The sequence below is a fragment of the Pituophis catenifer genome, unplaced genomic scaffold (genome assembly GCF_029215685.1).
Source record: "Pituophis catenifer annectens isolate HBS135680 unplaced genomic scaffold, rPitCat1.0.hap2 SCAF_1, whole genome shotgun sequence".
NCBI lineage: Eukaryota > Metazoa > Chordata > Lepidosauria > Squamata > Colubridae > Pituophis > Pituophis catenifer.
The window spans coordinates 67,007,983-67,023,637 of NW_027256881.1; the positions used below are offsets into that span (position 1 = coordinate 67,007,983).

General features: G+C 38.7%; 1 protein-coding gene across 1 annotated transcript in view; it reads left to right on the forward strand.

Moving 5' to 3' along the window:
- Positions 1-446: 446 nt before the first annotated feature.
- RGS7 (regulator of G protein signaling 7) overlaps positions 447-15,655 on the forward strand; it is a 179,991-nt gene continuing 164,782 nt past the window's right edge. Inside the window, 1 exon segment of the mRNA XM_070950673.1 lies at positions 447-524. Coding sequence (XP_070806774.1) covers positions 447-524 — 78 coding nt within the window.

The following is a 15,655-nucleotide window of genomic DNA, read 5'->3' on the forward strand; positions in this document are numbered from 1 at the left end:
AAGTGGTTGAAACTTAGGGCGAATTTTGTAGTCCAGTGGCCAGTTTTGTTTTGCTGGGGGTGGGGTGGGGGGGAAGCAACCGTTGCTAGAAAAGATGCTTACATCACTGTGATGCTGGTTCTAGGATGTTGATGCTAAAGCCTCCTGAATGGCAATTCAAGCAAACTCTGCTGGGTTAGCCAAGAATGGAGTGGCAAGATGAAACTTCCAGTGGCCGCTGGATGGTGCTGGAAGGAAAATTACTGCGTTGGTTTAAGGCAAGAGTTGGGGCAGGGCCACAGGGCTAAGTGAAAAGGACACTTCCTGTTAAGGAACTGGGAAAAAGTTAGAGCTGTCTACTGCGGACATGAGCTGCTTACCAAAGAATATCTGACTGAGATAACTTTCATTCTTCACAGAGGCTAATTGCTCTTCAAAAAAGTTACCAGGAGACCTAGCCTTAAGACATGGCACAAGGAAATAACTATGGACAGAGCAACAATGGGGTTGCTGATGAATCCCCAAATATGTTGGTGTACAGAAAGGTAGGCAACTGGATATGATATAACAATGATTAATTTACCTATTAGATTGATCAGCTGCCTTTGTTTTGAGAACTCAGCACAAGTACATTGAGGTCTCCCCCCACATTCCCAATGCCACAGCAACAATGCTGTGAGTAGGTAGGCTTGAGAGAGAGTGACTGGCATATAGTAAGTATGAAACATATCATGTTTCAATCAGTCACACCACATTTCAATCAATAAAGCTAAAGTCCTAATCTTACATCTATGTTGCTTAGCTTATCTGAGTGGTCCATATAGTGGAAAGAGAGAAAACAGCAATGTTGAAATTCTTGATTTCATTCACTCTTCATCTATAAACTATGTGGAAATACAAGAGCACTTTTTTGCACACAAGATTTAATTTGATAGGAGATGGAACATCTTAACAGTTTCAGCTTCAGTAAACCCTTGTATTCTTCAACAGAACTTTTAAAATCATCACTCGAATGAAACTCCTTTTGTTGGGAAATGATGTAAGATATTAAATAGAGGAAGATATATGGCAGTGATGGTGCGCTTGTTGGGGGTGTGCTCCAGAAAAGCTGAACTTCCGGGTTCTAGCACGCATGTGCTAGAATCAACTGGCCGGAAGGCATGCGCATGCTGGTTTTCAGCACTGCCTGCGCAAAGGGATCACACTTCAGAAAAGCCAAACTTCTGGGTTCTGGCACATATGCGCACCCGACAATCTGCTGGCCAGCGTGCATGTGCACAACAGTTTTTGGCACTGCTGCGTGCGCGAAGGACATCTGATTGTCGGATGCATATATGCGTCAGAAACCTGGAAGACAAACAGGCAAGGCTGTGCGTGCCGGGTGACATGGCTTTGCGTGCCACTTTGGGCACATTACAAAGTGCATGTTCAAAATTCTTGTGCCAATGCCACTCATTTTTACTGAGCTCTATACCCTTAAAACTGTCCTTAAAAACCCAATAACTACATTAGCATAGCATTTTTATTAGGTTGTGTTACATTTTGTTTTGTGGGGAGGAGGGTTTAGACTAATATGTAAATTTAGCTTGTTTGCTTAGCTTATGTACAAAAAAAATCTCTCACCAGCAACAATGGGTTAGAAAAAAGTTAAGTATATTTTGTTAATGCAGAGAAAATATATGAAATACCTTGTGTCCTGTTTTTTTATAGGATTTTTATAGTATCATTGCAATGAGAATTATATTTAATAAACAAACTTTTAAGCACTAATTATATATAACTAGGGCTTTCTTAATGAAAAGCCTTTTATTAATGCCAGGGCACTTGATTTCCAACAGCTTTTCAACATATTGCAGTTGTAGGCATCCCAAATACTGTCTGTTGATCCTCCTTCACCAGTATTTTGTTCTGATAAACTTTCATGTGTTCCAACAACTATACCTGAGAGAATTGTCTTTTGGAGCCAGAAACTATAATTAGGACCAATTCATCTGCTTGACCAGACTGCATGTGATAGAGTGTCATACACACCACAATAGCTTGTTTAACTTAGTTGATAATGCTTTGTCTATAATGTTTGCACAGAATTTTACTGAAATATGTTACTACAAAACATTCCCAACACAAATTAAAACATCAGTGATCATACTGTTATGTAATTGTTATAGAAAAGCTAACAGAGTTGTGCTTATATTAAGCAATATAAAACAAAAAGGTAGCTAAAATTAATTGTGGCATTGCAATTGGTGTGTAACTGTATGTACGTAACTATAATTTTCATCCATGAACACAGTAATCACAAACCTGCTAAGAAATACATAGGGAACCCACATGGACTTACCTCTAAGCAAATATACCTAGATTTGCACATTTTATATAACAAATGTATGAAATACACAAATATACATTTAGATAGATAACATTGCCTCTGATGATAGTGCTGTATTTATTATGACTTTAGTGCCTGCATATTGACTGTTTTGCAAATATGTATAGCATTTTGATATGTCTTGAGTCCTTCACCATCTGTGAGAGATATGTATTTGAGTTTGGTGGACATTATTTTGTTAACTGTACTTCCGTTTGTGCCAAGTATAAATTATTATTGCTAATGAATGAGTAGATTTAAAAAAAACCCAGTCCAAAATGGTCTCCTTCAATTCTAACTTCACTCTTTGCAGAGGTTAGTGGACAACTGGAAGGCAGATATGAAAATGTAGTCCTGGAAAGAGAAAATAATTCCAACAAGGAATCAAATCACCTTAGAGGATCTCCGGGTAGAAAAACCGTCATGCCTGTGTTTTGCTTTTGTAGGAAGCATCAGAAATAGGAGCCATAACAGCATTCCAGTAGTGTGTTGGGTTGGTTGCTGGAGCCAAAGTTTTTACAAAATATTTTCTTCTGACTGAAATGTTGATGGCTGCCACAGGAGAATTCTCTCTGAAATCTTCACCAAGTGTGTTTCAGGAAAATAATTTATGCTTTGCAATATTTTGCCATTTTATCAGGCTGTGATGTTAGGAGTTGCTCCTTCAGATAAATGATCTCAACTGACATATAGCATTGTGGAGCATTATAGGTCCTACAAGGCAACCTTGAAGTCAGATATACTGTACTTCATAACTGACTTCAGTTAACATTCTGATACATCATTCTGAACTAACTAAAGGTTATGAACATTCTTCAGAGGCAGCACATGTTGGAGAAGTAAATATGTGGCAATGTAACCGCAGTCATTTCTGATAGGTCCAAGTCATTATTATTGATCTCCTTAAGTTTGAAGAACTAAAGAATTCTGTAACTCGAGTTTTACCTGCTGGATAACGAATGGTTGTGAAGCAGGAAGAGAAAATTTGGAATAAATAAAAACAGTGGCAGAAAGTGAATGTGCAGAAAAATGAATATGTCTCTCCCCACAATGCTCATCTCCCACCCAAGATCTCTTGTGTTGCCATTGTTTACGTGGGAGAAGCGTGACAGCCCCATAGGGAGAGAATGATTAGCTCACATTCATCATTTACTTTGAAAATTATTTATTGGTTCAATTTATATGCCGCCCTTTTCTGGAGACTCAGGGCGGCTTACAATGCATTAAGCTATAGCCTTCATACTTTTGTATATACCTGCTTAGTAGGGCTTTCGGGGCCCCCCAAGCGGTGTTCTTTTTTATACAAAGTCAGCTTATTGCTCACACAAACCGGGTCCTCATTTTACCTACCTCGAAAGGATTGAAGGCTGAGTCAACCTTGAGCCTGGTGAGATTTGAACTTGCAGTAATTGCAGGCAGCTGGTGTTACTTAACAGTGCTTTAGTCTGCTGCGCCACCAAGGCTCTTGAATGCAGTTCTCCTATTTTGCATGGAAATGCAACTGGCAATGCCCATGAAGGCAGTATTGGACTTGAGAACTGAATTAGGCACTTAAAATGTTAGCAAACCATGCAGCAGTTTTGCAGAAATTTTAATATATATTATATCCATCTAGCCTGCTTGTTCTTTCTCTTCCGTTCTTTGTGGAACTTTGAGAATCACATTGCCACTTGTAATAGGGCCTTGCCAGAATTAGCCCTGATTTGCAATCCATTGCTTATGCTATTCTCTCAGAGGCTTTCAACTGGATTTGTGGCACTTCAGCAGCTGAGGGCTTTCTTACTTGCATTAACCAATTTTCCTGAATCCCTGTTGAGGCACACAAAAGCCTCGTTTTGGTATATGTCACATTAGATAAACTTTTATTTCAAAGCTGAAGATGTTTAGATGCAAGGAGGATTGTGCCTGGAGAATAAGTTTTTCTTTTAAAGAGAAGAACAGTTGCGTTACTCTGATAAAATGTTGCCAAGCTGGATAAAATAATGCTGTTCTATCTTTCAAAAAAAATATATATTTTTATTTCTTTGCTTATAATTTGGAAGGACATAAACATCCTAAGACTATTTCTTTCATTTTATATTAAATTCTTTCGAGTATTTAAAAATGGACTGAATTTTAGGAATCATGACATTGCTGAATGCTAGGATAATTTGCATGGCAATCTCATTTATAGATTTCCATACCTTATATAGTATTTGCAGGTATTGCAAAACTGAATATAGGCAGGCAAACTATAATTTCTACATGTTAGGAGTTTTGGACTGGTATTTTTTCGATAACAAGAAAAGGTTAAAAAAAAGGTTTTTGTTTACTGTTTTTTGTTCTTTAGTGTAGATCTATAGTGACCTTTTACTCCACTGAAAATTATGAGATCTGATTTATGATTTTGTTTGCTGTTCTATCAGTTGGTCAGACTTTCAACTAATCTCTAGATATTTAATGGGAAGGTCACACTTATTTGTTCACCAATAGCTACATTGTCAATTTTGGCTTTGGTTCACACAGAATTTGCTACCACTGAATACATAGGCAACATTACAGAAAACATAAGCCTATAGAAATCAGTCAGCTTAAACATATTTTAATTCCCAGTCCTTTAATGGTTTCTTAAATCCATTCCAAGAGTAGGAAATACAATACCTAAACATATTAATATGTGTTATCTATCTGTATAGCTAAAGCTGTGGGGGTGCTGTCTGATCTTGGTGTTTGCTTGGAGACATTTCGTTACCCAGCTAGGTAATATTATCAGTGCACTCTCTGATGATCACTCACACTGATTATGTTGACTAGCTTGCATAAGGAAACATCTGAAAGCTCAGAAAGCACCAAGGATTTCACAGTTCAACCCTCAGCTGCTGATATTCTCTTCTATTGAGACATAAATCTACTTGACTAGGAATTCTGAGAACTGTTGTTCCAATTGTTGTAACGTTGCCTGATTTGGAAGATTCTGTTAATGTAGTCTTACAGTAAAGTAGAAGTAGCTCAGCTGGTCATGATTCTGGGAAGGCTGACATTAATCTTGCAAGTCTAACTATATATATTTCCTGCCATTTTTTTTACAGCCTTAGAAATTAGAGATGTTCCCTTCTGAGGTTTTTTGTCTGTTATGCAATTACAGGCTATGCCTTCTCTTAGGTTATCATTTCCTAGGCAGCATCTTTTTCTCCTGTCTCCCAAGATTGTTCCCTCATACCATGGGTGTCAAACTCGATTGCATCATGTGATGTCACGTGACATATCATGACTTTTTTTGCCTTTGCAGAAGTGGGGATAGGTGTGGCCTGCGCGTGATGCATCTGGCCTGTGGGCCACCAGTTTAGCACCCTTGCCACAGTTTTATAATTTTTGTAATTTTTATTGTAATATTATTATTATTTTTAATATTGTTTGCCACTCAAGAGTCACTTGTTGAGATGGGTAGTTACTAAATTGTTAAAATAAAATAATAAAAGACACAGCTAAAAAGTGTCACAGCAAAAATATAAAAAGGCTGGGAAAATGAAATATCTTTACCAGTGACAAATGAATTAACTCATTGACATATAATCAATGTGATTCTCTCCTATTCTTCAATAATCTCTGTAGTGTCACTCTATACTACATATCCAGACCTAAAAGTATCTCTTTATTATAATTAAGCTTGATTATTCTTATAGTTTAACTTAATAATAGATAATTAAGAAAAGAATGGGAAACAGAAGACCGAGTCATCTGTGGTCACTGACTCCGATATTGATCCTATGAATCCTTAACATTGACAAAAAAGAGAATACAAGCTATTAGAATTGTTATGGAAGTGTAGTGTCATAATATTAGATGATGCATCTTAAGTTATTGTGTATGGAGATTGTCAGTCACCCAGGTCATGGTAATCTTAAATTATTGTGTAATCTAATGATATATGGCAGTGTACCATCATACATGCTGTATCTGGACAACAAATGTAAATAACTGCTGGCTAGAAGATGGTTCACCCAAAGATCACCTCTCCATGTGCCAATAACACAGATTAGGGAATGTACTGAAAATCAGTGATTGCTGCATTTTCAGTCTCCCCAAATGTTACAAAGAAGGTTAAGAGATTCATTTACTTTTCTATTGTTGGACATCTTTTCTTATTTAAATTAGATTAAACAAATGTAGGTCATTATACAGGCCATACTGAATACACATATTTCTGCCCCCCCTCTCATTTTTTTTTTTTAAAAAACATATTTCTGCAAGGGCAGTAAAAACCAAACTGGGCACAGAGATGGCATGCCTAAAAGAGCCACATTTTGTGGGATCTCTCTAGAGCTTCATTTTGATTATTGATCAGGAGAAATTCATTAACTTTCTAGTCAGCATTCAGGTGGCACAGTTGATGGGGCTGATTAGTTTAATCCCAAACAGACAAATCTGTTTAAGGCTAACTCTAAGTCCTTTAGGTTTAATTGACTTGGTCAACTGATTCAGTGTTCTTCACACCCCATGACCTAGTTAATGTGTTGTACAAATAAAAATTATTCTGTAATAGAAACAAGATGTTGATAGATGGATGGGATCTGAATCTCTTATGTGTGCCACCTGGGTGGTTTTTTTGACCACAAAACTATTGATATTAGCACTATATGAAAACCAACAGGTAATATCCATTTGCAAGTAACATTAGAGAATGGATCTCTATATGTTATTTCAGAATAGACCACATGAACAACCACATCCATGCATTTTGAATGTACATACATGTAGATGTGTAATTTTGCATGACAATTTCATTGTAGTAAAAATAAAGAAGACTCAAAATATTGTACCATTACATCTCATAATATAGCACACGCACTTTGTCTAATACTTTATCTCTAAAGTAGGCTTATATGTGTGTGTTCACCTTCAGAATGCGGATGCGATTGATGTTATGGAAATAAAAATGATACTAGTAATTCATGCAATTAAGACTTAAATTATAATCATTATTTCCATAGTTCTACAGGGATTTGTGCGGAAATGGTGGAATAAAAAAGGGTGCTCAATTATTTCAAGTTAGAGATCACTATTTGGCTTGAAAGATTTTGTGGGGGCAAGATAACTAAAATTACCAATGTGCCATGTTAATAAGTGTCCTCATCTCAAAACATGCTTCTGAAGAGAGTTTTCTTTCCTTCAATTAAAGTGTTTAACCACTAAAATGGAAAGGCTAACAATTTGATATTTTAGAAAGATCATTAGTCTGTTCCAGAAATAGCTCTTAAGCTTAGTTTTCCATATAAAACAGTCTGAGAAATTTATTTCTAGCTGTTAGCCCCTGATGTAGTTATTTTGGAATGCTGCCATGTTTATCTATATTTTAAGATTTATTTAGTATTCAAAATTTATATCTAATTTCCCTCCCAGAGGTTATAACTTCATATCTAACAAAATAAACTTAGAAAATGGAGAAAAGCTAAATGTACATATTATTTGTAGTTCTAAATGTACTTTCCTCTTAAAAGAAAAAAAAAAGCATACCTAATTTTCTACTTTTTCTTGTAATTGTTACCTAAACATGGAAGAATTCTAAAATCCCATTTTCATCAAAATCAGAGGTGGTATTCAGCAGGTTCTGACCAGTTCTGGAGAACCGGTAGCGGAAATTTTGAGTAGTTTGGAGAACCGGTAAATACCACCTGTGACTGGCCCCGCCCCCATCTATACTCTGCCTCCTGAGTCCCAGCTGATAGGAAAGAAATGGGGATCTTGCAGTAATCTTCCCCTGGAGTGGAGAGGGAATGGAGATTTTACAGTATCCTTCCCCTGCCACGCCCACAAAGCGATGCCCACAGAATCGGTAGTAAAAAATTTTGAACCCCACCACTGATCTAATTGTCAATAGTTTCCCTTCTCCCCCGCTCATGATTATTTCTCTCAGTTCATATTATTTCAGATGTTGCCTTATTTATTAATGCACAATCTTATGTGGTTTATCAATTTATACAGAACAACCCATGATACTTATGGCTTAGGACCTGGTTATTTACGGGACCGCCTACTACCACCAATAGCCTCCCACCGGCCAGTACGCTCTCAAAGAGAGGGACTCCTCCGGGTGCCGTCAGCCAAACAATGTCGGCTGGCGACCCCTAGGGGGAGAGCCTTCTCTGTGGGGGCACCTACCGTCTGGAATGAGCTCCCCCCAGAGATACGGAGGATCCCGGATCTGCGCACCTTCCGCCGCGCTGTGAAGACTCATTTATTCCATCAAGCAGGCTTGGCCTAATCTCCTCCCTCTTTTAATACATAAATTTTAAATTTTAAAATAAATTTTAAATCTGTTCTTAAATTATTGGGGTGTTTTAATTTGTCTGGGCCAAAAAATGATTTAATTCGATTTTAACTGGTTTTTTAAATTTTTGTATTTATGTATCTTATTGCTTGGCTGTTCACCGCCCTGAGTCCTTCGGGAGTAGGGCGGTATACAAATCAAATAAATAAATAAAATAAATAAATAAATACTTCACCACAAAGGAGATAGAGCTAAGCATAAGCAAGAAAAGGATAAGACTTTTGGAGCAGTGATGTTCTTTCTTTAATAATAATAATAATAATAATAATAATAATAATAATAATAATAATAATAATAATAATAATAATAATAATAATAATAATAATAATTTTATTTCTATACTGCCCTTCTCCTGGAGGACTCAGGGCGGTGTACAGCCTATTAAAAGCACAAAGACAAACATCAATTAAAAATAATTAAAATTGTTAAATAGTTTCGGCTCAAATTTAAAACCCCCCAAATTTAAAACACCTAATTTAAAATCATTGCATTGATAGCCCAGCCTGGCGGAACAGCAGGGTCTTGAGGGCACAGCGAAATACACATAGGTCGGAGATCTTACGCATTTCCGGGGACAGTTCATTCCACAGGGCAGGGGCTCCCACAGAGAAGGCCCTCCCCCTGGGTGTCGCCAGCCGACATAACTTGGCCGATGGCACCCTGAGGAGACCCTCTCTGTGGGAGCGGACTAGCTGGTGGGAGGCTATTGGTGGCAGAAGTCGGTCTCGAAGGTACCCTATGCCATGGAGGGCTTTAAAGATGGTAACCAGCACCTTGAATCGCACCCGGAAGACCATTGGAAGCCAGTGCAGCTCGCACAGGAGGGGTGTCACGTGGGCACAATGAGTTGCGCCCATAACCACCTGCGTGGCCACATTCTGGACCAGTTGGAGCCTCCGAGTGCTCTTCAAGGGGAGCCCCATGTAGAGAGCATTACAATAGTCCAGCTGGGAGGTGACAAGGGTGTGAGTGACCATGCGCAAGGCATCCTGGTCCAGAAAGGGCTGCAACTGGTGAATCAGGTGAACCTGATAAAAAGCCCTCCTGGCCACGGCCGTCATATGCTCTTCTAAAGACAGCTGTGCACCCAGGAGGATGCCCAGATTGCGAGCCCTCTCTGGGGCAGAGATTCACCCCCAATAGTCAGCGATGGCACCAGCTGACTATATCGGGACGCCGGAAGCCACAGCCACTCGGTCTTGGAAGGGTTGAGTCTGAGCCTATTTCTCCCCATCCAGACCCGCACGGCCTCCAGGCAGCGACACATCACATCGAGGCCATCGTTGGGGTGGTCTGAGGTGGAGATGTACAGCTGAGTGTCATCAGCGTACTGATGGACTCTCACCCCAAAACCACAGATGATCTCACCCAGCAGCTTCACATAAATGTTGAACAGAAGGGGCGAGAGAAGTGACCCTTGCGGCACTCCCCATGCGAGGTGCCTCGAGGTCGACCTCTGCCCCCCTGCCAATACAAACTGCGAATGGTCGGAGAGGAAGGAGGAGAACCACCGCAGTATGGTGCCCCCTATTCTTAACCCCCTCAACCGCTGCAGCATGATACCATGGTCGATGGTATCAAAAGCCGCTGAGAGATCTAATAGGACCAGGACAGAGGAGCAACCCCTGTCCCAAGCCCTCCAGAGATCATCCACCAATGCCGTTTCTGTGCTGTACCCCTGCCTGAAGCCCGACTGGTATGGGTCCAGATAGATAGCTTCATCAGGTGCCGGGGAAGCTGTCGTGCCACCACACTCTCAACAGCCTTTGCCACAAAACAAAGGTTGGAGACCGGACGGTAGTTAGCTAATTCAGCCGGATCCAGGGAAGGCTTCTTGAGGAGAGGCCTCACCACTGCCTCTTTCAAGGCAGTGGGAAAGGCACCCTCACTCAAGGAAGCACTTATAATACCCTGGAGCCAGCCTCATGTAACCTCCCGGGAAGCCAGTACCAACCAGGAGGGACACGGGTCCAATAAACACGTGGCGGCACTAATCTTACCCAGAACCCTGTCCACATCCTTGGGAGCCACAGGATCAAACTCCTCCCAGATAATATTCTCAAGACCTACTCTCGTCTCCTCCCCCGGACTGCCGTTTTATCTGTAGGTTTATAATTAAATGAATGCTGTCCCATTTGGACTTTGGTTGCTGGTGATTTGACAGTGTAATAAATGAATGTATGTGCATACTTTGAAAATGATTGACGAGTTGGTATTCAGACCTTGTAAAAGTACTGGACAACTCTGCTATTCATTAAAATGCCCCTTGTTTTGCCACGTGAACTTCAAACAAGGTGGCTGCTTTAAAGAGTCAATTCATTACACTTAATACAACATTGAATTAATACCAGGTCTGAAAGATTTCTTTCAGATAATTTTTGAAATGTGCACCAAGCCCTAAAATCTAGCTGTTTCGGCTTCTCTTGCTTAGGCCTGGAGATGTAGTTACAGTGGAGTATGGGGATTTATGTGGTTGATCGAAAGGTGGATCAATGAGTTGTTGAGCTGGTATCATAGAAGTACTGTATGCAAACTTACAAGGTAGAGTGGAAAAGAGCAATGTTTTTCTGATAGTTCAGGAGACATTTACATAGACAATATGATACAAAGGCATATTTTGGGATATAGGAGCAGAGGAATAAGAGGCAAAGTCATCCAGGGGTTTGAAAGTGCAAGTATGGGAATGCTACTGGCTCTGAAATAGGAGGACAGGGGTTCATGTGGGATTTAACTGATCAGATTGAGATTGGGTGAATGGGTTCTGCAGTTGAATATTAAATAATTACAACCAGAGTGATCTTTAACTGTCTTCCCTAGTTGGTGCTCTTCAAACATGTTCAACTATAACTCTTATCATCCTAAAGATGATAAAAAGATGAAGATAAGAATGAGGGTATTTAACAGCTTTGTACTTACATGTACAGTGTGCACACATTTCCATAAATGGTTAAGAAATCAGATATGAATGATTACTGACTTCTCTTGACTGTACAAATGTGTTCATATATTTAATGAACAATCAGTATGTCGTGCCACTGAGAGATAGCAGAACCCATGTTTTTCTTTGAGGTTTGCACACATAATGTACTCAGACATTTTTGCATAGTTTGGATCATTACTCCTCCACCAAGATGACTATAAAATAGGTGGATTTCCATTCCCAGAATTTCCCAGCCAGCATGAGGAACTGAAAACCATCCATCTTAAAGTCACCATAGTTAAGAAACACTGGTTATATAATCCAGCAGATTCCTGCTCATAGCTTTTGTTACCGAGATGAAAACAGGGGTGCCTTTTAGAAACCTAGCAACTCTGCTTTATTCTACTGTATATACTTGCTTCTATTTTTACAAATAGGGCATTGGATTGAGATGTCAAAAACCATAATATGATGGAAGACTGGTTGCCTCAAATTAGTAACTTCAGCTCGTGGGGAAGCCAGTACTATTGGCAGTCCTAGAATGAACTAAATGAAACAAATGAATCAGATGTTTATTTCCTGACTGTATTGAACATTCCTCTGCCAAAAAAAAAAAAAAAACCATTAAAAAAATCCCAAGTGATAGTTGGAAGAGAAATCATAGGCCTGATGTCCAGATACAAATGTGTCATTGATTTTCTGTGCTATAATTACTGTGATGGAATCAGGATAACTTCATCTGAAAAGCATTATCTGGATTTGTTAATTGCACCAGGTCAAAAATTGGTTTCTTTGCTCTCTCACCTTAACATAATACGTGAACTCAACCATGGAGTGATGGTCTGTGCAAGTTGAATCCAAGCAATTATTTTTTCATCCAACAAATCCTGGTTTAAAACTTCTGGCTTAGTGTTTTATCTATGTTCACTGTTGTGCTTGTTATTACAATAAATGTTTCATTAGAAGTCTTGTATATGTACTGCCCTATTCACTTGTTTAAGTTATTCATGTTTAGCCATCAGGCAACGGAAGCATAAATGAGAACTGGCCCATAGCCAATATTCAGCCTATTGTATAACAAATGATATTTTTCTTCTATGGCTTTAGTTCATTGTCAGGTCCCATGTATTTATATTTACCCAGTGTATACTTGCTTTTTTTAATCAGAAATTTAAATGACCAATACATGCAAAATTAATTACAATTCAAAATGTATTCTTGCGTAAGTCTGGCAAACCTAGTTTCCTTGCATGCTGATTGTGAATGAGTCATAATTAGCCATAATTTAATCATCATGAAAAGAAATGCTTGCATTATAGTGCATTTGCATTCATAATAAAATCTTTTTCTCAGCCAATTATCTGAGAAATTTGTTAGGACATTTGTCATTGTGAAGTATGCCATTCACAAGTTAAACTCTCCTGATTGTATTCATATATATATATATATATATACACAAGATAAAAATAACTTGATGTTCCTGGAACCCCTGAGATTTCATTTAGCATAAAACATGAGCAAACTTACTTGCAGAATTTAACTAGATGTTAACCGGCATATATATATCTACATACTGTCAAGTACACAGGTATATATCTCATTGTATGGACTTTCCCCCCCACCCCAATCACAATGCATATTGTATAAGCAGAATGAATACACAATATTATTTTTTTAAAGCAGGGAACAAAAATAACTACCATATTTTTGGAGTATAAGATGCACTTCCCCTCCTAAAAGCGGGTGAAAATGTTGATGTGTCTTAAACACCAAATGCAGCCATTTTTGGCCTCCCGAAGTCCCGCCCTGCTCGTCCCATTTTTGCAAAAACAGGGTGTGCAGAGGGTTTGGGAGGCCTGCAGACTGCTCCTGGGGGCTAGGAAGGACAAAAATGCCCCCGTTTTTGCGAAAACACCCCCATTTTTGCAAAAAATGGGGCACAGGTTTGGGAGGTCTGCAGAGTACTCCTGCGGCCCAGGGAGGGTAAAAACCTTTTTTTTTTCTTACTTACCTCTTTGAAATCTTGGTGCTGTCAGCCTTGGAAGCCATATTAAGCCGGAAGCTTCAATGCTGCCATCTCCTCATGTGTGGGAAAATAGGAGGGGGGATTTAAGAGAGGGAGTTAGTAGACATAATAACAGTTTTTCATATCGGTCAAAGTCAGGGCGGTCCAGCATTTGGAGGAGGAGTGGTCAAGGGCTGGGCTGAGGTGAAACCGACGGTGATTGGAGCATATGACTGAAAGGGGAGAAAGGGGTTGGTTTTGGGAGCTTTGTATTAATGAAGGAAAGCCCCGGTTTTTCAGATTTGGGATTTCCCAGATGTGCCAGTTTACCTATTGCTAGTAAAGAGAACTTTGGAAAATGCCTGCTTCCACGTCGTTACTGGGAGTCGGGGGTTTTCTGGAACGCTGACAGGTGCGTCTTATACACCAGTGCATCTTATAGTCTGAAAAATATGGTAATATCTTTTTCAATAGACTGTCTCCATTTACTGTAGATTCTTAGAAATCACTCAGGTTACACGTGACAGTTTTTATTTAGAAAAATAAAGTTCTACTTTTGGATATTACTTCCCTTGAATTTTAGTTCTATTTCCATATGAAATAATACTAGCCACCAATAGAATTGTTTCCCCAGTATTTAGTATGTAGATAAAGCCAATTTCAAAGAACATGAGAAAACAGATTTGAGAATATCAGACCATTTTGTTTGGTATACCAATTTTAAAAAGTATAGTATTTTAAATGGTTATTAATAGACATGTTTACCATTTAATTTTTAACTCTTTAAGGGTAATTTCTTAAGTGATTGTCCACTATTGTTTTTAAATGTCTATGGAGATTCTCAGTCATCATGGCCATGTTTGTCCTACAGGTGCTTTTTCAAGAGGCAGCTGGACTTTCTGGTTTTTCTTTGAAGATGTTTTGCTTCTTATCCAAGAAGCTTCTTCAGATATAAAGAAGCTTGTTGGATGAGAAGTGAAACGTCTTCAAAGAAAAACCAGAAAGTTCAGCTGCCTCTTGAAAAAACCCCTTTGGGACAACCATTGTTTCTAGTACATTAACAGTTTTCTTGTCCCCTTTTTCCAAATTGTAAGTGCCAATAAATAGAATTGAATAAATCTGAATTCTTATATTGCTATTTTCTCTATACTTTCATATATTTTCACATTGTTTTGGTAGTTTCCTCCATTCTCAATTTACCCAGGTATAAATACTTGTGTTTGAATACATGGATTATTTTGACTGTCCTGTTCTGCACTTTTTTTTTTTTTTTTTAATTTGATTTATATGCCGCCCTTCTCCGAAGACTCAGGGCGGCTTACAATGTGCTCAGCAATATGCTCAGCAATAGCCTTCATCCTTTTGTATATTTATACAAAGTCAGCTTATTGCCCCCACAACTGGGTCCTCATTTCACCTACCTTAGAAAGGATGGAAGGCTGAGTCAACCTTGAGCCTTGGCGAGATTCGAACCCTGCAGTAATTGCAGGCAGCTGGTCTTAATAAGCTTAATAACAGGGTGCTTTAAACCTCTGTACCACCAAGGCTCTTTGTGTACCACTCTTTTCCAGTTGAGTGGTAATTATTCTTAAAACCAGGGTTTCATGCAGAATTCCAAATGGGATAGCAGCAAAGAATTAAATAAAGGCCATATGAACTCAGGTTCACCCAATTCTTTGACAATCCCTTTGAATTTTTAATAAGATTAATTTATACTTTTAAATTACAATTTAATCCTTAGATATTTGCATAATATTTGCCATATGTTACTAGAACCTTGATCATTCAAATAACCTGACTGATGGGAGAACAAAATCAAACAGAACAATATGCAGTTTATTCTACATACAGTACTACATAATGGTAGTTAGCAATTTAAATCATTTTAAAAGGAACTGAGGGAAATTTACAGATGATAAGGCAATTAAGGACTACCAGTCATGTTTTCTACCCTTTACCTCCATTATTAAAGGCTGTATGTTCTGAATACCAATTGCTAAATAACAGAAGTAACTGGTATTCTTTACTTAAGGAAGTTGTCCTCAAAGTTGGCCCAGGAGCTCCCTGAATGTGTCT